Source organism: Citrus sinensis, chromosome 8, assembly GCF_022201045.2.
Source record: "Citrus sinensis cultivar Valencia sweet orange chromosome 8, DVS_A1.0, whole genome shotgun sequence".
Taxonomy (NCBI): domain Eukaryota; kingdom Viridiplantae; phylum Streptophyta; class Magnoliopsida; order Sapindales; family Rutaceae; genus Citrus; species Citrus sinensis.
This window is the reverse complement of record NC_068563.1, coordinates 14,897,458-14,925,273: the sequence shown is the minus strand read 5'-3', so window position 1 is coordinate 14,925,273 and position 27,816 is coordinate 14,897,458. Positions and strand designations below refer to the sequence as shown.

Here is a 27,816-nt window from a genome sequence, read left to right as displayed (position 1 = left end):
TTTTGCGAAATTGACTTATATTATGAGAATCATAGTAATAAGCATAATATAGAATCACATACATGGTATGCATACATACAATTATCACAACTCATAACAATTTCACTTTCTTCTTAGCATGAATAATATATCATTTAATTTACAATCAGAGTTGTACTGAAAAAAACGTCACTAAGATATAAGGATGATACATTTCTCTCACATGAATAGTGTGTGGATCCCACACATGTACTATTCATGTGAGAGGGATGTATCTTACATGTATGTAAGATAGAGATTGCCAAGATATAAATGTTATGCAATATACAAGTGTTTTCTATTTATTGGGTGCAATTATTGAATGTAACCAAATGTGTTCATTAATGTATATTCAATACAAAAATTGTGCTAAAATAAAGGGGATCCAGTCCATTGCTAGGAAAAGGAAATGGGTTCCAGCTGCTTGTAAACAGTTGGGGTACCATTAAAGAATGGGAGAGAGGTAAATAACTCTGTTTGCCATAATTTTTCAATATTTCGGCCTTCCATCACATCCATCTTCTCAATTGGACACTCTAAAATGGCCATGTTTCAAATTTAATTACTTCGTAATAACTTTCTTTCGTACCGGATGCAAACCGATTATTACAGTTTTCTCATAATTTTTTATGCTACACGTGGCGAGCTCAGCAACCTTCCATTATCGTATCAAAATCTGTTTTATACAATTTTCTGTAACATAGCAACACCCTTTAAACAAGAACTGACATTTTCACCTAGTAAAAATGAAGAAAGAATTAAATGACATAATCTGAGATGTCGTGAAGTCAGCAAGATAAAAGCACTAGTAAAATTATTCAGCTGTACCAACTACTTATTGACTTCTCACTTTCATTGTCGACATCAACATCGTTATATTAGCACTAATAATCAGAATACAATAATGATAGCAAGACTTGAGAACTTCTGCATAATAAGCTCTAAAGATCCCACAAATACCATTTAAAAAAAAAAAAAAAAAACTGATCATCAAGAATTCAAGGAAAGGAACTCAGAAACAAAGAAACTAACTTTTTTGTGAACCTAACTTTTTAGTCCTGACTAATAAAAAAAGTAGTTCGTGATTTTCTATTATTAACAGAAATTAAGATACCAAGAATTATATTTTTTTATAGGACTTCTGACTTTTCTAAGCCAATATTTTTGAAAGGACCCTAACACTAATTCATATAAAATGTCCTGTTAAATTTTCATCCATTCTTCTAATACAAAACAATCTATTCCTTTTATATGAAGTACATTATGTTGTGCCAAATACCCCCTAACCAGGGCAAGTACAAATTGTCACAGTTAGACAAGCTCGAAGCTATTTGTAATAAATTGCTACAAATTGAAGAGATAAGATAATGTTAAAAAGTAATCACTTTGTTGAACATGTACTTATAATTGACTAAAGGAATCTTATAATAATCTGCAACAAGTTCGAAAAAAAAAATTAGTAAACAACTAAGATATTACAAGAAACAAAAGAGAATCCAACTTCCAGAGAGTCAAACTTACATGCATCACAATAATATTAAATTTTCTATCACCAGATACATAAATAATATCAACTAGTACCCCAACATAAGATGGAAAGTAATATATCCAGGTCATTCCATAAAATTCACACAACAGTTTGCAATAGAAAATGCCAAATGAAAGAACAAAAGGTTCGTGGAAAAATATGACATCCGCAGAAAGGGATCCCTCCTGTTCATGTCACAAACAGAGATCTTGAGTATAGGATCCCATGTATACATGGCCGTATAATTGGGCATACATTGGGCATACACAATGTCCTGTGCCAAGATGGACTCAGTTTTGCATCTGGGATTTATAGATGCCATAGCCAGAGGTGGCTGCAGTTAGTGGTGACAATCTGATAGAGAAGGAATACGCTACAGCAGGAACGAGATACTTATCATGGACACAAGGTGTCCAGCTATCATCGCCACCCAGACCCATATGTTTGTGGTCAAGATGCACCTGTAATAACACCAGCACCAGCTGACACACAGTTATAGTACGCGTGAAATCTGTTATACATTCACATGCATATTTGACGGTAGAGCACATACTGACAATGATGAATGAAGTATTGGATCACTAGGCCTAATAATCATCTTAGCACTATAAAACCTTTTACTGGCAAGTGGCAATGATATTTTTAACAGGAAAAGGTTACCTCAATCTTGTCTTCTTTTACAAGTTGCTCATTGTGCGTTGCCCTGTCAAGTTCTGTGGTGGTGTAGTAACTTGCATTCAACTGCATGGGTGGAGAGCTGCTGTACATTGAAGCATAAATTCCAATTCCCTCCTTGTTTTGGAATGTCACCCATCTAACATCTGCCCTAGCTGCACATTCTCCAGGAACAATGTAAGGCACATGCATGTCCCCAACTATCTGCTCATAGACATCAACATGGGCTGCCGCTTTTCTATCTGGATAACATTCAAATGGTCCTCTTCCGTAAAACTTAATCTTGTCCATTGATTGTTCCAAATGGAACTCAACTCCAACGCGTGGTAAAGGTGGAAGATCAGAAGTATTTGGTTTGAAGTTGCATTCCACAATGACATTTCCAGAACCATAGATTGTGTAATCTATAACAATTTCAAATAAAGCTTTTGCCTTTTCCAATTTGGTTAAGGAACTCATGTCAACCCTTGGCGTCCCATCATAAACCACTCGTATTTTCACAAAATAGTCTGTAACATTCTGAATAGAACAACTCTTTGTAAGAAAAACAAGGCTATCAATACCTGCAGCTCTCCACCTGGAGTAATAACTACTTTCCCCTCCCCCTTTGTCATTATCAGTAGGTGCTCTCCAGAAGCATGGGAATATGCCTCTTTTCATCACAGAAACTCCCTCAACCTGCCATATTGCACACATCTTTAAAAAAGGGAAAACACTAGTGCTTAGCAAAGAAAATGCAAGAATAAGTTTCTAGGTAATTATTGTACAAGTCATTGCAATCAGGTTTGATTTGGCTTTCAGTATTATTTTCAAGATTGACATTACCATCAACAAACCATTGACACTACAAATTTTCTATCTGCACCCAAAGTTGTTAGTGCTATCTCATTTTACATGTTATGCTCACCCACACAAGATTGCAATTTAATAAAATTGAAAACACGTGGCATCTAATCATTGTGACTGATGTTTACATCCTACTCTTAGTCTTACCCACACACGATTGAAACATTGAATATTTTAAAAATAAAAGAAATTTCAACTTCTCTCGTCTCACTCAGCCACCCCCTCTGAATATTTTAAAAATAAAAGAAATTTCAACTTCTCGTCTCACTCAGCCACCCCCTCCTCTCATCGTTAGCTCCTCCCATTGCTCGCAGCCATGCCTCACACTGTCAATGTCACTAGCCACCATGGATCATGTCACCTTTCTCATTCACACTCCCATCATCAGTTTTCAGTTAATTTTTTTAAAAAATGAAAAAGGAAAAAAGGGTCTTCATTTATATTTCAGGCTTTCCCTGGCCATCACTTACCAACTCACCTCTAGTTGCTGACTTGCTAGCTACTATTTTTCTTTTTCACTGGGCATTGCATCCAACCTCAACACAATCCTTTTTATTATTTTTATTATTGTACCTTAATTTTAAATTTTTAGTTCGACAAGATTGTAGTTCGATATAAATTGTTCGTAATGACATTAAATCCCAAATCGAGGATAAATTGGTGTAACTAATAGCATAAATGGATGTAATAGTAATAGTTGTTTCCACCTTTCTATTTCCTACTATGAATCGGGTCTGGTTTATCTTCTAAAATATTGATATGTGCTGAAAGAAACCCAATGGCTGGTCTGAACAGGTTTTGAAACAAGAAAACCAAATATATTTCAGTTCATTATAGTTTTGGCCAAAAACGATCTAAAACGACGTAAGCCCATACGTAATTTCACATTAATTTGTGATTCAGTATAGAAAAATTGAAAGCAGTAGATAAAAGAATTTATAAAGTTCCCGGACTATGGTATTCCTCAAAAACAGTTAATAATCACCATAAATAAACAAATATCCATACAAGTTTTAAGCTATTTCTAAAAATACCTGACACTTTTTTCTTCTACATCAGAAAATTCAACACCTAGTATCCATCATAGAGAATTTCATCTACAATGAAAATCTAGGGACCCACCAATGGTTTAATACACATATTTTCCGCAATTATTTAAAAGAAATTGGTCGCCCAAAGGCTAAACTAAAAGGCCTGTCATGCATGATACTTGTGTAAATGAACATTGTGATGTACCACAAATTCTTCAACACCTAAAGCCTTTGATTCAGAAAGGAGAAATATTTGTCAGATTTTGTATTTTAGATGTCAAAGAATTATGTCTAATTATCTCTAAAATGCTGAAATGCATGTTTTCTTCATTACAGACGGAATCAAGTTAAACATAATTCCTAGAAACTTGATCTTTAAGAGAACTGTAATAAGCTTGTTACATGGAACATACACAAACACAAAGCAAATAAAAAACTCAAGCACTAGTCACCACACTTTTAACTAATGTAGTAGATAGTTTCGACCATGCGGAAAACAGGCTTGAAATGATGTTAAGAACCCATTAACCCTATGAATTTAAGTTAATAGGAGCAAGTCTGGGAGTAATATTGAACCTCTACAAAGTCCAATAAATGGTTGGCTAATTTTATAATAGTCTAAGACCTAGTATAGAGTACCTTCCAGCTCTCAACAGCTCCAGTCTGAATGTCAAATTTAATCTCCCAACTATTCTGGTGACTCAGTTGAATCGTATTACCAAGATTTTCCTGGAGAATAATAGCATCTCCAGTTCTAATGACCTGGAAGCCCACAAATTAGTAAAGCGGAGATTAATATCATTTTTATAATTAATGCATCTTAATTTCTGAGTAAAATATGAAGAATAATTACATGAGGAAGTCTCTCTCTTTTAGAAGGTAACTGGACTTGAGCAGTTGAAATAACATGACCAGCTTCAGCCCAACGTGTAGAATTCATAAGTTTAGCAGTTACCGTCAAAAATATTTCTTCAGCAGAACATGAATTCCATTGAGAATACCAGGGACTTGATTTCAATTCTATTTCATAATTGCTATGGGGTTTTATCAGTGGAAGAGATATAATTCCAAATCCAAGCTTGTAACCATCCCCGTGAGCAACCCAGCTAAACTCTAGCCCTTGTGTTGTTTCAAAAAAATTAGTGTTGGATATCTGTAAAGTGAAATTTCAGCTATAAGTAACCTGCAATTAGGTCAAGAGTAAGTCAAAGCCAATTGAATTAAGCATGTACCTTAAGAGTGCCTTTCTTTAAGGAAACATTGATTGCTTGATAAACATATTTAACTTCTGAAAATGACAATGAAGGCAATAGTTGTGATGGAAGCTGATAATTAAGGTAATCATCTCAAAAATCACTATAAGTACCTTAAATTCTACATTTGACATGTAAATAGTTACCATGTAATGCAGGATGCGGAGTTCGATCTGGCCAAAGAAGGCCGTTCAAACAAAAGTTCAAGTCATTGGGGGTATCTCCGAAGTCACCTCCATAAGCCCAGTGTTTAGTACCATCAGCAAGCTCTCTCAATAGCCCCTATTTGCAAGAATACAAATATTTAAGTCTCCCAACACATAAGTATACACTAAAAAGCCCAAATAAAAGTGAAAGAAATAAAAGGTATAGAGAAAGAGACAGAGGAACATAGATGAGATAAGAAGACATTATGGGAAATAATTTCAATTATACAAAGCTTCAATAAAAACTTCTAAGAGAAGAGGCCGGATACAGCAGGTATAGCAGGGAAACTGGCTTTCAGTTTCATAATCAGAAACAGGGGCTCTTGTGCAGAGAACAAACTGGCATCCAGTTTTCATCTCGCACTTAAACAAAGCTGTAGGTTCTTAGAAGTTAAATTTTATTCACACTGTATGTGCATTCATGCATAGGTCAAAAGGTATGACAGAGAGGCTTCAATGTTTAAAAGAAAATTAGAATTTAGAAAATGAATAACACATTAAGGTGTGTTGAAAATATGTTGATCATCCACTTCATTTCTCAAGGATTCAGAAAGATTCTAAACCTGGTCAACCCAATCCCAGATAAAGCCTCCTTGGAGACCAAATGTGCTATCAATGGCTTCCCAATATTCATGGATATTCCCATTACTGTTGCCCATTGCATGCGAATACCTGTCATCTGACAATCATTAGGACCCCTAAGTAAACAATGTGCAAGAAAGAAAAAAAAAAAAAAAGGAAGAAAAGGCTATTTATCTTGTCATTCACCATCTAAAGTTAGAAATAAAATTGAAAAGGAGTAGCATACTCGCACAATATCAAAGGACGAGTTTCAGTTGGATCTTTTGCAATCATCACTATGTCCCAAACACGCATATACATCGGGCACACAATATCAGTAGACGGAGTTCTAGATCCACCTCCTTCATAGTGCAGTAGCCGCGAGGGATCCTTTCCTCGTATCCAACCTAAATGAAAGCCAAGACATCATTGACATCCAGTTTGACTTAATATGTACGAGGAACGAAAAGGTAATGTAATGAGGGAAAGAACTGATGGAAGGGCAGGTATGATTTCGGTACTTTTTATTTGCTTTTATAGGAAATCATTCATAGATTAATTCAGAATTTGTACTTTCTACTAACCTGTGTTTACTGTAAAAGATAGCCTTCATAATCTCTACTATCCAAAGACAAAACTTTGCGGCAAGAAGAAATTTTATATCTTTTCCCTCCTATTTCTACTGTATTTTTCTCTCCTTTCTCAATTTCCAAACAGGAAAAGAAGGAAAAATTATAAAAGAAAGAGGAGAGAAAAGTTATCATTCAATTTAAGACCTGAGAAAAACAATGGTCTCATTGTCTAGGACTTTTAATCATAAGTTTCTGGAGCGTCATTGGGGAGCGAATTCTTAAAAACTCCCATTTGCTCGTTGGGATTCTTACGGAGCTTTCTGTTCATCCACCCCGCAAAACAATGGTCTAAATGTCTAGGAATTTTAGTCATAGGTATGTAATTGAGAAAGGCAGAACAACCGTCTATCAAAGCTTACTCAAATTATAATTCTAGGATATAAACTCATACACCACCAAGTGTCGTGTACTATTTATTCTCTGTTATTCCTTACAAAATGAGGGACATGTGACAATCATATAACAATGGCACATCAGTTAAGCTGTAGTTTTATCAATATGCCATGAAACTAGACAGAGGAGGTGCACTAAGTCTTGTCCACGAAAAAAGAAGATTGTTATCCTTCTATTCTCAATGTAATAGACATACTCAAAACATTCTAATGCTCATCAATCAATTGTTGATTTTACTACAATACTTAAATCCTCAACTTGTCACCTTTTAATTCCAGGAAAATTTCAACTGCCACTGGTATTTGATAGCATTTTCAGGATCGTGTTTTGATATGAAAATATGTTAAAGGTAAAATTGCAGTAATTAAACCTTTGACTGAAGAAGTTCTCTGAAAATGCCGAACAAAGCTCTTTCAAGAGATCTTTTACAGGTCAAAATTCCATGCACGCCCAGCTCAAAATAAATTAAAGTAATAAAAAATTAAAATTATAAAAAAACGAGTTGAAAAGTAGAATCAAGTACCAGCAGCAGCGGAATGATTAGGGCCGTGTCCAGCCTCATTTCCTAAGGACCAACAAATAATGCTTGCATGATTTTTGTCCCTCTCCACCATGCCTATTACACGATCCATCATTGCAGCAGCCCAACTTGGTTCCATAGTAGGATGCTTGAAATGTTCCGAAAAATTGAAACCATGTGTCTCAATATTGGCTTCATCTATCATGTACAATCCAAACAAATCGCACAACTCGTACCAACGGGGATGCTGGGGATAATGACTGTTTCTCACAGCATTGATGTTGTTTTGCTTCATAAGAACCAAATCCTACAAGCAGAAGAATACAAAATCTCAAATGCCATTGACAGAAACCATCAAATTAAGCAAAGACATTGGCCAAGGGAAAAGGACCAAACAGTACCTTAACCATGCAGGATTCAATGTTTGTCTTTCCAACACGAGGATGATGCTCATGCCTATTCACACCTCTTATGACCACTGGATTGCCATTAACAAGTAGTTGTTTTGGGGCTTTTGATACTTGTCGTATGCCAACAAGACATGATTCACAGTCAACGACAGGGCCAGATGCATGTTTTAGGATGACAACTAGCGTGTACAAATTTGGCTGTTGAGGAATGCCAATAGACAGCAAATGGATTAATATGCAAATATAGGTAGGTTTAATTGCAAGTTCAGACATACTCCTTTACCTTACGTGAAAGAGTATAATTCATTTACTAAAATGAAACAAAGAAGTGCCAAGATAATTCTTTTCAACATTGAAGTACAATCTTGAAGTTTCCTAACTGAGAATAAAAAGCATCCATCTCATGCCAACTTTTCAATTTGCACTTTCTCATGGATGGTAAAAAGCACTAAAATATTCTACATCAAAGAGAAAAAAGAACTTAAGTAACTCTAGAAAGGAAATGAAGGCACTGGAATAAGGAATGAACTGAACTTTTTAGTAATAGCACTGATCACAATAGGTTCCTATAGTCCTTGACATGTCTGGTATATACATTAAAGACATACTGCATAAATCCATGCATCAAAGAGAAAAAGAATTGCCATAACTGTAGAAAGTCAATGAGCATGCCAAACTCAACCCTTTTTTAAAAAAATAAAGGATTAGCACCAGCATCTATTGAATTGAATGATATTCTTCATTCTAAATTTTCATATTTGATACCAACCAAAGAAAAGAAAAGGAAAGGAAAAATCCACTTGATTAATATATTTATTAAAATATAAATTTGATAGCTGAATGTGCATAGATTCCTCACTTGCTCCGCAGACCATAGCCTGGGCATTTCCAGTTTTCCCACAAGCGTGTAACCAGGAAATTCGACACTTGCAGTAGAGGGGTTGAGCTGTATGTTAGCCACCTTAGATGAAAGTAGATCAATGCATCCATCACAGTTATACCAGTTTCCAGTATCATATAATCCAGCTTCAATGACAAAGTTGGCAAGGATACTGTCTTTAGAGATTTCTGGGGAGCAATCTATTTCCACTCCAACCTGAATAATGATGACAACATCTCAATAAGTCTTGACAAGAAATACAACAGAGAACATGATAACTTGAAGATGTATCAGTCACTGACCATACAACAATTCAAACACACATGAATAATGATGACAACATCTCAATAAGTCTTGACAAGAAATACAACAGAGAACATGATAACTTGAAGATGTATCAGTCACTGACCATACAACAATTCAAACACACATGAATAATGATGACAACATCTCAATAAGTCTTGACAAGAAATACAACAGAGAACATGATAACTTGAAGATGTATCAGTCACTGACCATACAACAATTCAAACACACATGGCATGAATAAGCCAAATAGAGGAAGCAAGCATGATGCTTACACAATTTATCAATTATGCATAATGATAATGATGAGAAATCACAATGGAAAACATAAATATGGAACAAAACTGTGATCAAACCATATCCTCTCCGCGGTCTCTTATCAATACTTGTTGGTTATTCCTCGAAAAAGATCATTTGTGACTAAAATAAAATGCAGTGCCTTGTTGCATGTGCTCATCTGTCATCCCACCTTCAATGTTTCCTTTGATGTCTTTTTGATTAGGAACAAGACAAATTTATTTCTATGACAAGAGAGATACAAAAGGTCTACCAGCAGACATTTTGGCTTATTACAACAACAGGTGCTAATATAGCCCTTTTAACATTTTGAGGTGCAACCTGCAAAATTTTTACCGGCAAGATTGAAACAAATGAACCAGAATCCTTAGAAGTGAGTCACTTCGTAGCAGAGAAAGCTAAAATTTATTTTGTTGCTTTGTAAGGTTTGAACTCCGTTCTTCCCTTAAACCAATCTCCTCCCAGCCATCAGAAAAATGAATCTGTCCGGTCTGCAACACTATGTTTCCTTTGATGTCTTTTTGATTAGGAACAAGACAAATTTATTTCTATGACAAGAGAGATACAAAAGGTCTACCAGCAAACATTTTGGCTTATTACAACAACAGGTGCTAATATAGCCCTTTTTAACATTTTGAGGTGCAACCTGCAAAATTTTTACCGGCAAGATTGAAACAAATGAACCAGAATCCTTAGAAGTGAGTCACTTCGTAGCAGAGAAAGCTAAAATTTATTTTGCTGCTTTGTAAGGTTTGAACTCCGTTCTTCCCTTAAACCAATCTCCTCCCAGCCATCAGAAAAATGAATCTGTCCGGTCTGCAACACTATGGATAAGCTCTGCAATTTGATCAGGTAAAATCAGCTCCATGTAGGCTATTAATCAAATAGTTCTATCTAGAACTGCTTCTGATCGTTGCCCCATTGTTTTAGAATCTAATGCTATAAAATGGGGACCTGTTCCTTTTAAATTTGAAAATATGTGGCTGCAGCATCATCAATTTAATCAATGCATTGGAGATTGGTGGAGTGGGATGCAGTTTACCGGTCATGAAGGATATAATTTCATGATCAGAATAGGGAAGGTTAAGGAGAAGCTGAAGAACTAGAATAAGGTTGTTTTTGGTAATAAGGAAAAATAGAAGAAGTTGATTGAAGATTTGAAGGTCAAATCATCGAAATTGACAAAAGCAGGCAGGGCTGATGGACGAGACTTTATTCAATGAAAGAAAGCAGATTAAGTCTAGGCTGCAGAAACTAATCTTTCAAGGAGGAGACAAGGTGGAGGCAAAAGGCTAAGTTAGTGTGGGCAAAAAATGCAGATGGCAATACCAAAATGTTTCATAAAATAGTAAATGGGCAGAGAAACAGGAATATGATCAACAAGCTAGAAACATCAGTGGGAGAGCAGATTAAGGACAGTAGAAAAATTGAAGAGGAAATTTTATATTATTTTTCCAATTTGTACTCAAGTGAAGAAGATTTGAGACCAACAGTGATGGGACTTAATTGGGCCCTTCTTAAAGAACAGCTTGCAGTCTGGTTAGAAACAAAGTTTGAGAAAGAGGAGGTTAAAAAGCCATTGATCAATGCTGCCTAGACAAAGCCCCAGGTCCAGGTGGTTTTTCTTTGGCATTTTTTCAACTTACTGGGAGATTATTAAAGATGATATGAAAGTGATGGAAGAGTTTTTTGAAAAAGGGGTTGTCAACAAAATCACGAACGCCACTTTCATTTGCCTTATTCCTAAGAAGAAAGAAACTATCAAGATTGGAGAGTTTAGGCCTACATGCCTTGTCACAAGCCTATACAAGATTATGAAAAAAGTCTTATCTCTTTAGTTGAAGAGAGTTTTTGCGAAACACCATCTCTACAGCCTAGTCAACTTTTATTCTAGGCAGACAAAATTTTTATGTTGGCAGCTAATGCAGTTGTGGAAGAGTGTAAAAAGAAGAAAGAAGGAATGATGATTAAGATTGATTTTGAGACAATCACAAAGATTGGAACTTCTTGAATATTTCAGTTTTCATCAATGGTCGCCCTAGGGGTCTTCTTGAAGCTACAAGGAGGCTTAGACAAGGCAATCCTTAATCTCCTTTTCTATTTATTTTAGTAGTGGATGGTTTGACCAAGTTGATGGAAAAGGCTCCTGAAGCAAATATAGTGATCAGCATCAAAGTTGGTAAGGGGAAGATGATGGTCTCTCACCTCCAATTTGCCGATGATACTCTCTTTTCTTCATCAGAAAAGGTTTAGATGATAGATAATCTTCTCAAAGTAGTTGAAGTTTTTAGTCTTATTTCTGCTCCTAAACTGAATAAAGCTAAAAGCTTTGTTGTAGGAATTAATTCTGCTGAAGAAAAAGTGAATGCCTTAGCTAATCAATTTGGCAAGTCAATAGGAAGTTGAGCTATTAAGTATTTAGGTCTTCCTTCAGGAAGCAATCCCAGATCTTCAAGTTTTTGGGATCTGGATGTGGAGAACAAAAGAAGACTTGGAGGATGGAAAAAAGCCTTTCTTTCCAAAGGTGTCAGGATTACTTTTACTCATTCCGTATTGTCAGCTCTTCCTACCTACTTCCTTGCCTTGCTCAAAACATCAAGGTAGCCAACAGAAAAGAAAGGTTGATAAGGGATCCCTTTTAGGAAGGTTTTGATGAATCAAATGACTCTCACCGTATTATATGGGATGTAGTTTCAAGATCTAAGTTTAAAAAAAGGTTAGGAATTGGAAATGTGGTGAAGAAAAATACAGCTGTTTTAGCTAAGTGGCTATGGAGATTACCTCTTGAAAAAAGATTCTCTTTGGCATTCGGTGATTAGAAGTAAGTATAGCCTACACTCAAATGGTTGCGACTAATGTGGTTAACAACGCAAGTCTTAGAAGCCCTTGGAAAGCAATCGCAAAGAAATTCCCTCTTCTCTTTCTCACATTAAACTAAAGGTGGGGAATGGTAAGGTTATTTGGTTTTGAAAGTGTGGAGAAAAGGAGGATAAAAAAAGAGACGGAGCTAAAAATATTTCTCATTAATTCAAAGACAATAATCGGTACAAAACAAACAGGAAAACTAGAGAGTAATTCTAAAGCTAATTTGACGACTGTAAAATTAAAATTTCTCTACTTTCTTGGTTTATAGTAGTTTCTTAATTTATTCAAATGATAAGAAGACAACTAAAAATCCCTCAAATATCAACACTCCCCCTCAAGTTGGCACAAAGATATCAATCATGCCCAACTTGCTAACTTGAAGTTCAAATGGCTGTCTCATCAAGCTCTTGGCGAAGATATTTGAACATGCTTCATAGTGGGAACAAAAGGAGTACAAATTATCCCTTCTTTGAGCTTCTCTTTCATAAAAAGTCTATCAATCTCAACATGTTTCGTTCTGTAATGTAACATCAGATTATGAGCTATACTGATAGCCGATTTATTATCTCAGTACAACCTCATAGGGAGACTAAATGGCTGTTTAAGTTTTCCAAGAACCCGTTTTAGCCAAAGTACTTCATGCACTTCTTCAACCATCTAAACGAAATTCAGCTTCTGCACTACTTCTGACGACAACACTTTGCTTTTTGCTCCTCCAAGTAACCAAACTACCCTATACAAAAGTGCAATATCCAGATGTTGATCTTCTATCAATGGTCGAACTTGCCCACTTTGCATTAGTATAAACTTCAATTCCTCTCTTCTCATTTTTACCAATAAAACAAACCTTTCTTGGAGTTGCTTTCAAATAATGAAGAATTCAAAAAGCTTCAAGGTGTTCCTGACAAGGAGAATGCATAAACTGACTTACCATACTTACAGCAAAAGCTATATCAAGTCGAGTATGAGATAAATAAATCAACTTCCCAGCTAATTTGAGACATCTGCCAATATCCACATGAACTCCTCCTTTCGCTTCTCCAAGCTTCACATTTGCTTCTATCAAAGTATCAGCCGGCTTCCACTAACTCACACCAATTTCTTTCAAAAGATCCAAGGTATACTCTCTTTGTGAAACCATTATACCTCTCTTTGATCTCACATTTCCATTCTCAAAAAACATCTCAATTGCCCTAAATCCTTGATCTCAAACTCCTTCACTAAACACTGCTTCAATTGACTCATTTCTTCTATATCATCCCCTGTCAAAATTATATCTTCTACAAACGATCAAGACAGAGAATTGTCTTTGGTAGAGATTTTTGTAAAGAGAGTGTGATCCGCCTGTCCTTGACTATAGCCCTGACTCTTCACAAACTATGTAAACCTATCAAACAGGCTCTAGGTGATTGTTTCAGACCATATAGTAATATTTTAAGTCATACATACCTTGGATCCAAACTTCTCAGTAAAACCGGGTGAAGGCTCCATGTAAACTTCCTCTTCAAGATCACCATTGAGAAAAGCATTCTTTACATCTGACTAATATAAAGACTAGTAAAGATTTGCAACAACTAACAAAAGAACATGAATGGTGTTTCGTTTCAACACCTGGGAGAAAGTCTCCAAACAATCTACTCCATGAGTCTGTGTATAACCTTTAGCTGCCAGTCAAGCTTTGTATAGTTCCGAGGGCCATCAAAAGTTATATTTTAAAATGAATATCCACTTACAACCAACAACAGCTTTCCTTGTGGCAGATCAACCTTTTCCCAAGCAGCATTCTTCTCCAGAGCTCTCACATCCTCAAAAATAACTTCCATCCATTTAGGAACATTTAGAGCTTTGTTTACATTATCTAGAATAACCACACTAAACACTTGTGAAATGAAAGCATGAAAAGGAGGGAGACACATTATTCTAAGAAATAAAGTTGGACAGAGAATGATTAGTACAGGACCTAACAACTTTCCTAAAAGCAATAGGAAGATCATCTTGATTCGAGGAATTTGACTCAGAATTACCTAAAGGATTATTGTCAAGATTTTCTTATGGAATATCATGATCCAACCTCTAATCAGATTCTTGGTGATGCTGTAGGATAGTGTTCCTTTTTGTTTTTTCATACTCTTTTGAATATACAAGACCTTTATACCATTTTGCACACATCTTAAACTTTTCAGCATTTTATTTTATGTGATGACATTAACGAAGGTTGTCCAAAATTTCCAACATTTAATTCATTTGTATTTCCTTTCTCATTTACTTCAAGCAAAACATCATTATTAATACGATCAAACTCAATGGTTAAGTCAGAACCATTTAAAAACACATCATTTTCACTATTGTTCTTCCCCCCTTGAAGATGAGAACTGTGATAGTATGATTATCCTTCAAAGAAAGTGACATCCATAAAAGCAAACATTTTGGTCAAAACTGGATCAAAACATTTATAACCTTTTTGATTTGCAGGATAGCCTACAAAAATGTATTTATGTGCTTTTGGATCAAGTTTTCTTCTCCTAGGGTCATGGTTATAAACAAAAGCAATACTACCAAAAATTTTTAAAAGAATACTTGTTACTAACCTTGAAGTTGGAAAATATCCATTGAAAAACATTCATTGGTGTCTCAAACCCCAAAGTTCTTTTAGGCATTCTATTTAACAAAAAATGTGGCTGTTATAACAGCTTCTTCCTAAAGATACTTTGGAATTTTAGTTGTAGAGCTCAAGGCCCTAGCAACTTCAAGAAGATGCTTATTCTTCCTTTCAACCACCCCATTTTGTTAAGGAATATTGCTATAAGAACTTTGATATATAATCCCTTTCTCATCAAAAAAATTCCCTGATACATGATTAAAAACCTCTTTGCCATTATCACTCCGAAAAATTTTGATCTGAGTTTGAAACTGTGTTTGCACCAGAGTATAAAAATTATTCAACACACTTTCAGCATTAGATTTATTTTTTAGTAAAAATACCTAAGCAACCCCAGTATGATCATCAATAAACGTAATAAACTAGCGTTTTCCAAAAAAGGTTGCCATCTTAGAAGAACCCCATACACCATTGTGAATCATAGTACGATGATGTTTAGCTAATTCACAAACTTCACATCGAAAAATAAAAGCATTTTTGTTCATGAATAATTTGGGTAACAATTGCTTTAAATATTGAAAATGTAGATGTCCTAACCGAAAATGCCATAACATAATCTGTCATTGGAAATAGAAATAGAATTAGAACAAATCCATTGGTCTTGCCTTCCAAAGTTTGAAACATTGTTAAAGAGGTAAAGGGCACAGTCTTGCCTAGCATCCCCAATCACCTTCCACGAGGTTAAATCTTGAAATTTACATTGAGACGACCAAAAATTGATTTGACTTTATTGACTGATTATAGGATATATAAGGAACGTGAAAGACATCTTTCAGAGCAAGAATAGGAGAAATAGTAATTTTTCCTTCTGTGCAATAGTTGTAAAGGAATCATCTGCTATTTTGACCTTTCGATTTCCTGCACAAGGTGAAAAGAAGAAAACAACTGTGTGGACCCCGTCACGTGATAAGTGGCTCCTGAATCTAATATCAAGAGGTGTTTGGATTGACACAGGTAAAGCCTATATTGGGCTAAAGAACAAGATGAACTAGAATTTCCTACGAATTGGGATTGAAACATTTTGTATAGGTGCTCCATTTGTTCCTTAGTGACTGCTCTTTTGAATTAGTGGTGCTAACCTGAAAAGCACGAGTATCTTTCTTCTTCCAATTTACAAGTTTTCCATGGCGTTTCCAACAGTTTTCTTGTTTACGCCATGGTTTCCGCCAATGATCACCCCGTGGCCTTTTGTTTGCCTCCTTATCTATCTCCTTGCTGCTCATTATCACAAGCTACAAGAGCAGAACCATCAGGATCAATCTTTAGTTCCTCTACTCCTTTTAACATTAACTGTCTCTGAGCCTCCTCTCTGTGAACCTCATAAAATACTTCTCCAATAGAGGGAAAATACTTCTCCAATAGAGGGAAAAGGTGTCCGCCTAAAAATTCGACCTCAAATCTCATTGACGACTTTTTTTAGACCTGCCACAAACATGAACACTCGACCTCACTCGACCTTTTTCTAGTATCGAGCGCTATCATTCAGACTCTCCCATACTTCACTTCAAACATATCCAACTCCTACCACAAAATCATCATGTCATTACAATAGGTGGTTACATATTTATCAACTTGTTGCAACAGCCACATCCAAGTGTTAATCTCGAACAATTGAGAATGATTCTCTAGGTCAGAGGATGTCCCTCCAACAGCCTCCCAGACATCATAAACATGTGGCATAAACATGAATAGCTTTCCCAAAGTTGGTTCCATGGAATTAATAAGCCAAGCGGTAACCATCGAATTTTCCAATCACCATTGTAGGTATTTCGGATCATCAGCGGCTGAAGGTTTGATTTTTCCATTCAAATACCCGAGTTTTCCCTTGCCATCATCAAACGCATAGATTAAGGCCATTTTAAATAGTTTTTACTATTTAACTTGTGAATGGTTGTTTGCAAAGTGCTTTCGGTGGCAGGCGCAATTGGGGATGGCTAGGAAATCCCTTCAAACGATGTAGTAGTGCTGTTAGCGTCGGAGAAAGTCAAGTTAGAGCCAACCATGGCTGCTTTGTAATTCATGGGCGAACCTTAAGGCTCTAATACCATATAAAGAAAGAGGAGAAAAAACAGAAAGACATAGTTAAAATATTTCTCGTTAATTCAAAGAAAATAATTGGTACAAAGCAAATAGGAAAACTGGAGAATAGTTCTATGGCTAATTTAAAGACCGTAAAATTAGAATTTCTCGACTTTCCTGATTTATGGCAGTTTCCTATTTTATTCAAATGACAAGAAAACAACTAAGAATCCCTAAATAGAGGTGGGAAACATTTCAGTTCGGTTCGATTTGAGAAATTTTAGTTTAATAAGATTCGGTTTGAGAATTTTAAAGAACCAGTTTTGGTATTTTTATTCGGTTCGGATTCAGTATTAAACAATTTGGTTATTTAACTTAAAAAATAGCGAATCGAAACCGAAAATACCAAACGAAACCAAATTTTCTTAGTGTCCGATCCGGCTCAACCAATCCCTAAACGCCATGTGGCATTTCCTTAATTTAAAAATTATTTTTTTGATTTTTCGGCTCGGTTTTCAGATTTAGAATTTTAAATCGAAAACCAAACTGAAGTATTTGATTTTATACAAAACCGAAATACTCGATTTTTTCTGAGAAAAAATAGCAAACCAAACCGCCAAAAAACCGAACCGGACTGGTAATTTTACGGGCCCGATTTGATTCTACCCACCCCTATCCTTAAATTCACGATAGGGAGGATTAATGCTTAGAAGATTTTTTCTTTGTGTTAGCACTTCCCTCACCTCTATAGGCTCTATCCTAAAAGGAATGTTTCTATAAATTTATGTACATCATCTTCCTCTACGTGGAATTGCCATTAGAATTTCAACTTCAAAAAAAACTTGAGTGATAAGAGAGATTTAGGATTATGCATCTCTTGGAGTCGTTAGACAATGTCAGTATCGAAGAACTGAAGAAAGACAAAAGATTGAGGAGTTCAGAGATCAAGACATTATTCTTGCAAATCTTAATTGACTGATTAATGATGTCTCCTTGGCTGATTTTTTATCCTCCAAAACGATTTGCAAGGCTAGTATTCCCCCTAAAATTCAAAGTTGTGGAATAGATTGTGCAAAAAGACTAAATTGTCTGATCACACTGGGCTCTTTTTATGGAGAATTCCATCGCTTTTAGTAAAGGAAAAAAGGCCAAAACTCTATGGAACTATGCTATGGTAGCTCTATTTTGGGTAATAAGACAGGAAAGAAATCATGTACTTTTGAAGGGAAAAATGCAGATGAAATTGAAGAATTGTGAGATAGAGTCTGACTTCTAGCTTTGCTTTGGGCTTCAGTTTCCAAGGAGTTCCAAGATTCATCTTTGTTCTTAAGTCATCTAAGCCTGAAGAGTGTTTTGAGATAGGTGTCTAGGCTGCTCTGATATTGTAGAGGGGTGATTGGTATATCTTTGTATAGTGTAGGAAACTTTTTCATTATTTTGCTTTCTTAGTGGACAGTTGGTCCACTCTTTGCAACGATTCTTCATCTTTAATAAAATTTTCAGTTTCTTATCAGAAAAATTTGCAGACATTCAATAATGCCAGTCAAACAACCTATAACGAACAAACCTTCCTAACATCGTAGATTAACAAACAGACTCTGCCTGTTAAATGACTAGTACCAGCCAAGTTTATCCAAACTCTTCAATTAAAAGAGGTAATGAAACAATAACAATAGAAGAAACATAATGAAGCCATAGAACCACTTGGAAGCAAAAGTAAACAAAATTCAGTAGTACCAAACATTAAAAAGAATTTCATAAGGTACTTCATGAAGGTAACACATATTAGAGGCAGAACAGGACTATGTCTTTCAACATTAACTGTGCCAGAAAAGTTTGCACCAAAAATGCAAAGGTTCTTTTTACAGATACCACCAAGAAACCTTGAAAATGAAGAGTAACCAACATAATAAAACTTTCAACTCAGCAACTCCATTATGAATACAAAGACAGATACCTCAGGTGCAATGGGGGGTTCATGTAAAACAACAAAATGCTTCAACGGACAACCTTACATAATACTTGGAATTCATAAGAAACATATGAGAATAGTTGAGTATAACTAGGTATTATACAATTATTCTCCATATATTGGAGAATGAAAACTTTTCAAATTCAAGCAAAATTCATTATTTTCAGATTTTCATTACTCCAAAAATTTGAAAGTTAAGTCTTAAAGTTGACAAGTGTTTACCTGTATATCCGCAAGAGAAAAATCCTCTGCCAGATTTGATTTAAAGAAGTAGTCTGCAATAAATACCTGCATTACAATTGGTTTATTTATTTAGCCGAAAATATCCTTTGGCCAGATTTGATATAAAGAAATAGTCTGAATTGAATAGCTTCATTACAATTGGTTTCTTTATTTAGTCTGTATTCCAATAGTAAAAAGTTGCCATCAAACCCACAGAGAGAGGACATCACAAAAATGAAAAATATCAACATGAATTTAGGACAATTTATTAGATCAAACAAAAGAAATCGGCAAAAATAGAAAATACCATCTCCAATAAGGTACGGCAAAACATTCAATACATTACTATATTTACTTATTGGCAAGATGTGTTAAATTAGACTTAAAGACTTTTCCAACTACACTGGTCATTTTCACTTGATAGATGGACCACTAATCAATGATAGATCTCATCGAGTGACTTCCATTGTGGTTCTTTGGTCAATCCAAATGGAAGGTATTTATTTGATAAAATTTATAAGATTAAAACATCATCAAAAAATACTTGTAGTTATATAGGATCCATGCACTACATAGATCAATAATTTACTAATATGCAAATAAATCCATATGATACATCTAGATGGCCTTCATAGAACATAGCCAGTATTGATTCCCTTCTAATAATTGATGAGAATTTGATTCTTCGCCGCCGTAGTAAAAACAAAGAAAAAAAATAGGAGTAGGAGTTAATTAACTGTGACACGTTCCCTTATCTCATTAGCGAAGCTAGAGTACATGACTAGACTGCTTTATTCCCGATATATTTTGAATAGATAAAACGACTTTCTCTCCCCTACTACGTTCAGTCTTCATTTCAGCTTTTCAATTGAAAGGACTGAGACCATCCAGTGACCCGCTTTTAAGGGTTTTGAACGACCCATTACTAATGAGGTAAGTCACTACCAACTTGGATCTTCCCTATTTTTCTTTTCTCATCTTCCCCTCATTTCTCTTCAGTTTTACCTTTTTTTCTGTTGTTTTATTTTTTCATTTTTTTTTAAGAGACGAAACTACATAGATTTTTAGAATTTCTTATCACACACCACATCCTGTCCCTCCCCATGCACAGATAGGATTGAAATGTAAACCCCCTCTGAAGTATGTGAGAGGGAGATTGGATCCCTAGACCTCTCATTTCATTGCAAGAGTTCTAACCACTAGGCTATCCCCCATGGGACTCCTTTGTCTTTCTTCTCAAGCTCTCTTATCTTTCTTTTTATTCATTCTCCCTATTTAAGTTTTTTCTTTGGATTGCTACTATCTATTCTATCCTCTATGTAAGTTCCTTTCCATTTCTCTCTCTATTTCATTCTCTGTTCTTTCCTCCTCTTTTCTTCTCCCTTTCCTACATTACTTCAAACTAATATATAATTATAATGTGTTTAATTGTACCACTCAAGAACCAATCTTATTACAATTATTTCATTTAGAGATACATTCTCATTGTTACCAAGTAAAAGTAACAACTCACAGGATAAGCCTGTTAACTATTCATCCTTGCACACTGTTAAAATTTAGATACTGCTGTTATTCCATTACCATGACCTGGAAAGCCTAGGCTTTAGTCAAATCATTACTTAACATAGGAACAAAGCCAAGTGGTCAAGTAGTCTAATGATAGTTCCCATTATTATTAATTAAATTGTAATGAGATGTTATTGGAGAGTCATCAGTAGCATTAGATACAACAACATGTACCAAAAAGCATAACTTTTTCTCCAAAGGAAAAAAGTAGTATTAGATACAAATTTTAGCAAAACAAGTAGCAGTTATTCTTAAGCTTCAACATTTAAGTACAACAACATGAACCAAACCTTGACCCATTATCCAAACTGAACAAACTGTGTGAGTTAAACGATAAGATAAACCTACAGACGTATAACAAGGTTTGAATTACTGCCTAAAGTTCACTTCAATTTAAGAAAAAATAATAAATAACAATATTGCCTACAAACCTGTGGTTTAGCTAGAAGAAGCACGTCACGGTGAATACCAGATAGCCACCAATGATCTTGATCTTCAAGGTAAGAACCATCACTCCATCTAAAAACTTGAACTGCTAGAACATTCTTCTTGTCTGAACCATGAGGATAACAGTAATCTGAAATTTCAAACTCCGCTGGTAGCCTACTATCCTGACTGACCTAGCACATTTTAAACAAGTTTGTTAACTCCTCAAGTCATCAAGAACTCCAAGACATGCATATTCATTGTTCTATGACACACCACACAACAGTTAACAATCATGACATCAACATGCAAAATGCAAAACTAAGCACTGCCTACGTGTGAACCAAATCAAAGCTTCACCAGTAAATTAATGATAAAAGACCTTCAGATCAAAACTTACTAGCATACAATACTTTTTACATATTTTCATTTTCATGGATTTTGAAGTGTTGTCATTTCTTTCTCAAACAAAGACAACTGTTTTACAAGAGATTGAAATTCATACTGCTACTTCCACAATGTAAATTCCTGGATTTCAGTTTAAGGATCAAATTTCACTCAACTACCCACCAGTCTTCAGCATATGCTCTCTACCTCAAACATGATATTTGGAAATCATTGATCATCCATCAAAATACGTCAAAGCTCTAGCTTAAAGTTGGCGAAAGAATTTATATTATAGAAATGAGTGATGATATAGCTACAAACTTATTTTGTGCCGACTGATGTGGCCTAAATTCATTAGTTGGATGAAAATACAAAATAATAAATAATACGGTCCAACAGCTATTTAATCCAACCAATTGAATTATGCCACATCAATTTGTACAGAACAAGTTTGTACAAAAGTTTGTAACTCTATCTTTACTCTAAATATATTGGATAAATTGAAGAAAACACGGTTTCTCTAAAGACTGAATTTGACATTGCTGCTTCCAGAAAACAAACTTTTCCATTTCTTTTTCACATTAAAGACAATTGAAACATCAAATTCTTAAGTCAACTTAATAATATTGCTTTAGTGTATGCTCTTTACTTTTGATATGATATTGTATGTAATATTTTTCATCCATCAAATTATAAGCTCTAACTCAAGGAATATTAGCCTCTTTTATGGTTTATGATCTCAAACATGATTATTGCTGTTGTAAAATAGAGGTTGTTCATCCACCTCCTTTTATCCATTAATTATAGGATTCTAGAATAAATTTAAGATCCCATTTCTCTTTAAACTGGGTCTCAAATTCACTTGCATAAGTTCTCCCATAGAGCTCACAATGCTTTACATGAATGAGTTTAACATCCACAAATACATTACAACCTAATGATTCAGCTAATGCTCACTAAGAAGGCTCTGTAACTGTTAATACAACTACAAAGCATCACAAAGAAAATAATTATATCCTGTGTATACAACAACTACTATGAAAATATCTCTTGGAAGCATGCAATAATTGTACCTATATCCCACAGGAACCCCATTAATCCAAGCACAGAAAGCAGAGTCAACAGCTTCAAAGTGCAGGAAAATTCTGCGACCTGTCATTCAACAATTTATAAGTTGAACGATTTAAGTGTTAGCTATTATAATGAGCAGATAACTGAAACTGTAAAAAGAGAAAAACAAACATAGTGAGATGAAATAAGAATAAGAACAGGAAGCATGACCTGAAACGAATAGCATAACGAATTCATACTTTGTAAATTGATTTATACCAAGATTTCATGGCTCTATGAATTTGAACAACAGCCATGACTATGTGTATTAGATGATCAAAAGATAGAGAGAATGAGGACAACCTAGCTAGCTTACTAAATAAATGGTGATTTGAGATATATAGGCTATTGTTGTTTGAATTTTTGACATAACAAGGAATGTCAAATTTGAAACCAACCATTTGTGTTAATCAAACAGTCTAGAGTGTAAAGTCAAACATAAAGAAGGGTAACAATCATTCTCGTTAATCCATAAAACATTATAAACCATTGGTTTATAAAAAAAAATGGCTTAGAGTTTGTATCTCATTTTAAGAAAAGCACAATGCTTACATTGCTCCGAAGGTGGGAGAAAAGTTCATAATTTTTATAACTCTTAACAATTTATATAAAATAAGAATCTCCAAGATAAACTCCAGTATTCATGTGAAGGACAACAAACCATATATCAGCTTATTTTATCATTACAATTTGACTTGCATATTTTAAAATACTCATACGTGTAGAAAGTGCTTCCAGATTTCTGAAAATATTCATCAACATAAATGTACCTTTAATATTTTAAACATTCTTCGCCAACCAGTTTCTTCATTTAAAATTCCAAATAACCAGTCCATAAACGACGAAGGAAAATTTGGGCATTTTGCTTAACACCGTGGACTATTATGGCACATGGCCCTTCCATAAGCAAAGACTTAAAAGGATATGAGATGTGAGAATATAGAAAGAATATATGGATGATAGAAAATTAGGAATAATCCTGGAATTTGAGGAAGAGATTGAGATAGACCAATTGTAGATAATCTAAATTGAAAATAAAGATAGTTTAGTACACTGCTAGCAACAGATAGACACCTACAAATGCATATAATTCAATAGTAACTGCTCAACTAAGAATTAGTCAGCAAAAAAGTCATTTCCTTCTCTCCAAACCATCACAAAGCTAACTTGAGCATTGAACTTCTTGAACCTACACAGTAATGGCACCTTTCTGACACATTTTCTGTGCCGTCTTATAGGCTATAACTTTTGTTCCACCACCCAAAACTCAATGAAATTCAATCCTACATTCAATCAGTTTACATCTGAGGTAAAAACACCTAACACTTCGATTGAAAAAGAAATATAAATCTATTTCATATATGTCAACCACTAAGAAAGAGGAAGGATTCCCGTCTACTGCTTGAAGAAGTGGAATCGATACTGAACAGTGCAGTTCAACATGAATATATGCGTCCATGCTTCAAAATGTTAACTAAACATTAGCATCAGAACACCAGATACTGACCCCTAGTACCAACTATATCTCAGCTTGATAAATTTAATTATTTCTTGCATAGACATTGCTTTCTATGAAATTTTGTTAACTACATAATCGCTTATGTCGAAGGGAAAAGAAATGAAGAAAGAGAAAAACAAGGGCACTGGGAGAGGAAACAATTGGTAAGGTGGTAAGGTCTTCTAGTTAGGCAGAGAAGTTAATATTTGACAATATATGCCAGAGCAAAAGTCACGTTCATTATCAATACAAGGAAAAGATCTGACAATACATGCACAAGTAAATATAAAATTTACTTAGCAACAACAACGTTGCCTATAATAACAAGGCCAAATGTTTAGCAAAGATATGATGAAGGACATAACAGGCAAGCACAACATGTTAGCAAGAAGTCAACAGTCCATATGAGTGTAAAGTTTACTACCGGAAAGCATAAGAACTACCGAACTTTTACTCAGATACTACTTAAACAGGAAGCATAACTTGAATAGCTACGGCCAAAGTAAACCAGGTTTAAGAAGCATTGGCATTCATAACTAATTACCAACACAAACAAAGAGATCATACCTTGCCACTCTTTAGGAATGTGAAAGTATGTCCTGTAACAGCCTGTAGGATTTTCTGCAGGGACATTAGGGGGATCAAGTGGAAATGGATATACAACATTTGTATAAATTGGGCGATCGAAGCCATGCATCTGCCAATTTGAAGGAACTGTTCCAAAAAATAAGACGACTAAACTTATGGGAGAAGAATGTGGAGAACACTTGGAAAATTAAACATGAAAAGAAACAACCAAAAGACTCGTCTGTCTATAAATCATGATTATGATTAGTTATGAAAAGAAACTATTAATAAATAAACAATGATAAAAATACCTGGAAATGTATAGTAGAAAACACATGCTTACCGGGTATAGCTTCCCACTTGGAATCCTGAAATGAACTTTTATGAAAATTCAGAGGAACATCGGGAGGACTTGAAGCCAAGAAAAATTTCCAGTGACCAGATAAAGACTTGACAAAAGGCAAGCCATTTGTCCAAAAGGCAGCACTAGTGAGAGCTTCATGAACAGCATCATCATCCCAAACAGCAGAATTGGACACTGAAATATCCACTTTATTGCGTTCATACCAATATTTAAGAGAACCTATCAGATACAACTCAAAGTCAAATTCATATATATTTAAAAGAGAGAGAGAGAGAGAAAGACAAGCACCATAATATCCAACTAGTTAAGTTGAAACTAAACATTTCCAATTCAAAACTTTTCACTGTATTTATTTTAGTTTTTATCTTAGATAAATCTAGAGAAAAGAAAGTCAGAAATGGATGTCAACAAGAGAAAACGGGATAAAGAAAAAAGAAACTTGAGTTTTAGTTCAACCTGCAGGCTGACAATAACAACCAAATTTGCTTTTATCCCTTTTTTAGATATGTAGTTCACATAAACTCAAGCAAGACAACACAAAAGAGCAAAATTAGCTAATTGACAGACGACTATTTTATTGCAAGCACCAAAACTTAATGAACAAGATCACAATCTTGGAAACTCAAAGAAAAGAACATGAGAGGAAACAAGTTCTGCAAAGGAACAAAATCAAGATATGATGATTGAACAGACTAAATTGAAATAGACACAGAACCCGTTTGCTAAACCTTAAAATTCTGTTTGAATGAAAACGGAAAAACTGAAATTTAGGTTACCTTCGACAGAGTCATGGCAACGCAAAGTAACATGAGGGTCCCTTTTTCTCCACTTGATGAAGGACGGATCTTCCCAAACTTTATACCCATTTGCATTTTCTAAAGCAAACGGAAGTTGTCCGACTAGAGAAGCCATTTCCTCAGTTAATGATGTCAAAGTATGCACATGCCATGCTATGGATTGAGAGAAAAAATGTGAGGATAGGCCTGTTGAGTCGCCGCTGATTTCTTTTTGGGTCAGTTAAATTACTTGGGCGCAGACGGCTTTCGAAGCAGCGGTTTCATTAGTTGAGATTTTGGAAGAATTGCGTAGGATATACCCATTTCCCTTAAAATTACCGAAAAGATATGTTGCGCTCGCTAATATACTTAAAAAGAATAAGGGAAAATACAATAATATCCTTAATTAGATCATTACAAAACTAAACTAATATCTTGAAGTCAAGCTGTTGGGAAAATATGCTCTTTAAAAGTATATGTGTTTATTTAATTATAATAAATAATTTTTTTGATTAATAAAATAAATGAGGTATTTTATTCAAATATCTTAATTGCATTAATATTTTTATTAAAGTCTATTTAATCATTTATATGTATTTATGTGATCACCATGTAGATTCACAAAAGACATAAATACAAGTTATCTTATGATTAAATAAATTTAGTTCGTAATTAATAAATAAAGTTGGGCACTTTATTTAGGTATAGACTGTAATGAATTCATTGAATGATTTGTCTTAATCATGTATGAATTTATTGATGTAGTACGACTACATTGAACATGATCACATATGAGATTTAATTAACTTTGTAATAACTGTCAGACTTATTAAATCTCATAAGCATTGATTTTACTGTAATCTTAATCTTGAGTTAATTATGATTTCATGATTGTAATTGTTATTCCATTTGAGTTACCAATGGGCACGGCACATACTTGTGGTCAAAATTACCCGGTATCTCGGTGGGAGCAATTATGAGTATTGGAGTTATAGATTAACAATATAGAATTTGTACAACACATCTCTTGATGGGTTTTCGGCACTTGATCATAGAATTCTCTGGCCAGAGTATGTCAATATATTTAGTATGTTGAAAATGATCATTAGAGAAAACTAGTAAGTGTTAACATATATGTTTTCATAATGTTGATTTTGATGATAACAAACAAGATTAAGAATGATAAATTTTTTAAGCTCAAATTATTTTTGTGGAATCATTCTTTAAATACATGAAATGTTTGTCATCATAAAAAAGGGGGAGATTGTTAACATATATGTTTCCATAGTATTGATTTTGATGATAACAAACAAGATTAAGAATGATTAATCTTTTAAGCTCAAATTATTTTTATACATTTTAAATAAATCATTATTTTTACATTATAAAGGTTTTATATTTAATGGAAAAATGATTTTATGAAATTAATTGTTTTTATTCTTTTTAAATAAATCATTATTTTCACATTATAAATGTTTCATATTTAATGGAAAAATGATTTTATGAAATTGGTTGTTTTTCAAAGTTTATGGTTTAATTGAAAGAATTTTGAAAACTTTGAAATAAATAAGTATTGCTTGAAATTTTGGTGAAGGACTTATTTGAAAAGTATCATAGCATTTTGGGCTATATCATAATTTCAAAAAGTTTTGGGATTAACAAAGTATTATTTATAAATTCTGAAATTGGACCTATTTGTAAAGTTTCATAACGTTTGGGCCATAATATAGTTTTATAAAGTTTTGAGGTCAAACTGTAATTTTAAAAAATAGTTCACTGTAGCAGTCACTGTAGCAGGCGGCTATCCGGATTCTGACAAACGGAAGTCC

At 34.4% G+C, this 27,816-nt stretch overlaps 1 protein-coding gene across 1 annotated transcript; it reads right to left on the bottom strand.

Moving 5' to 3' along the window:
• Positions 1–1,519: 1,519 nt before the first annotated feature.
• LOC102620592 (uncharacterized) lies at positions 1,520–26,313 on the bottom strand. Its single transcript, XM_006487606.4, has 17 exons — positions 25,988–26,313; positions 25,191–25,430; positions 24,848–24,994; positions 22,746–22,824; positions 21,291–21,474; positions 19,294–19,359; positions 8,933–9,169; positions 8,065–8,271; positions 7,667–7,970; positions 6,366–6,525; positions 6,121–6,229; positions 5,498–5,633; positions 5,331–5,386; positions 4,952–5,251; positions 4,738–4,860; positions 2,207–2,899; positions 1,520–2,007 (listed from the first exon to the last, which is right to left on the bottom strand). The coding sequence occupies exons 1-17, from the start codon at positions 26,121–26,123 to the stop codon at positions 1,837–1,839; spliced, it is 3,348 nt and encodes a 1,115-aa protein (XP_006487669.2). The 5' UTR covers positions 26,124–26,313; the 3' UTR covers positions 1,520–1,836.
• Positions 26,314–27,816: the final 1,503 nt, after the last annotated feature.

What these genes read in the sequence shown, in the direction of transcription:
- LOC102620592 (XM_006487606.4), bottom strand. Translation starts at nt 26,123, where the DNA reads ATGGCTTCTCTAGTCGGACAACTTCCGTTTGCTTTAGAAAATGCAAAT. An exon ending in TTGAATCCTGCATGGTTAAG is followed by an intron (nt 7,971 to 8,064) that starts GTACTGTTTGGT and finishes TTCTGCTTGTAG; the next exon opens with GATTTGGTTCTTATGAAGCA. An exon ending in TAAAAGAAGACAAGATTGAG is followed by an intron (nt 2,008 to 2,206) that starts GTAACCTTTTCC and finishes GTGTTATTACAG; the next exon opens with GTGCATCTTGACCACAAACA.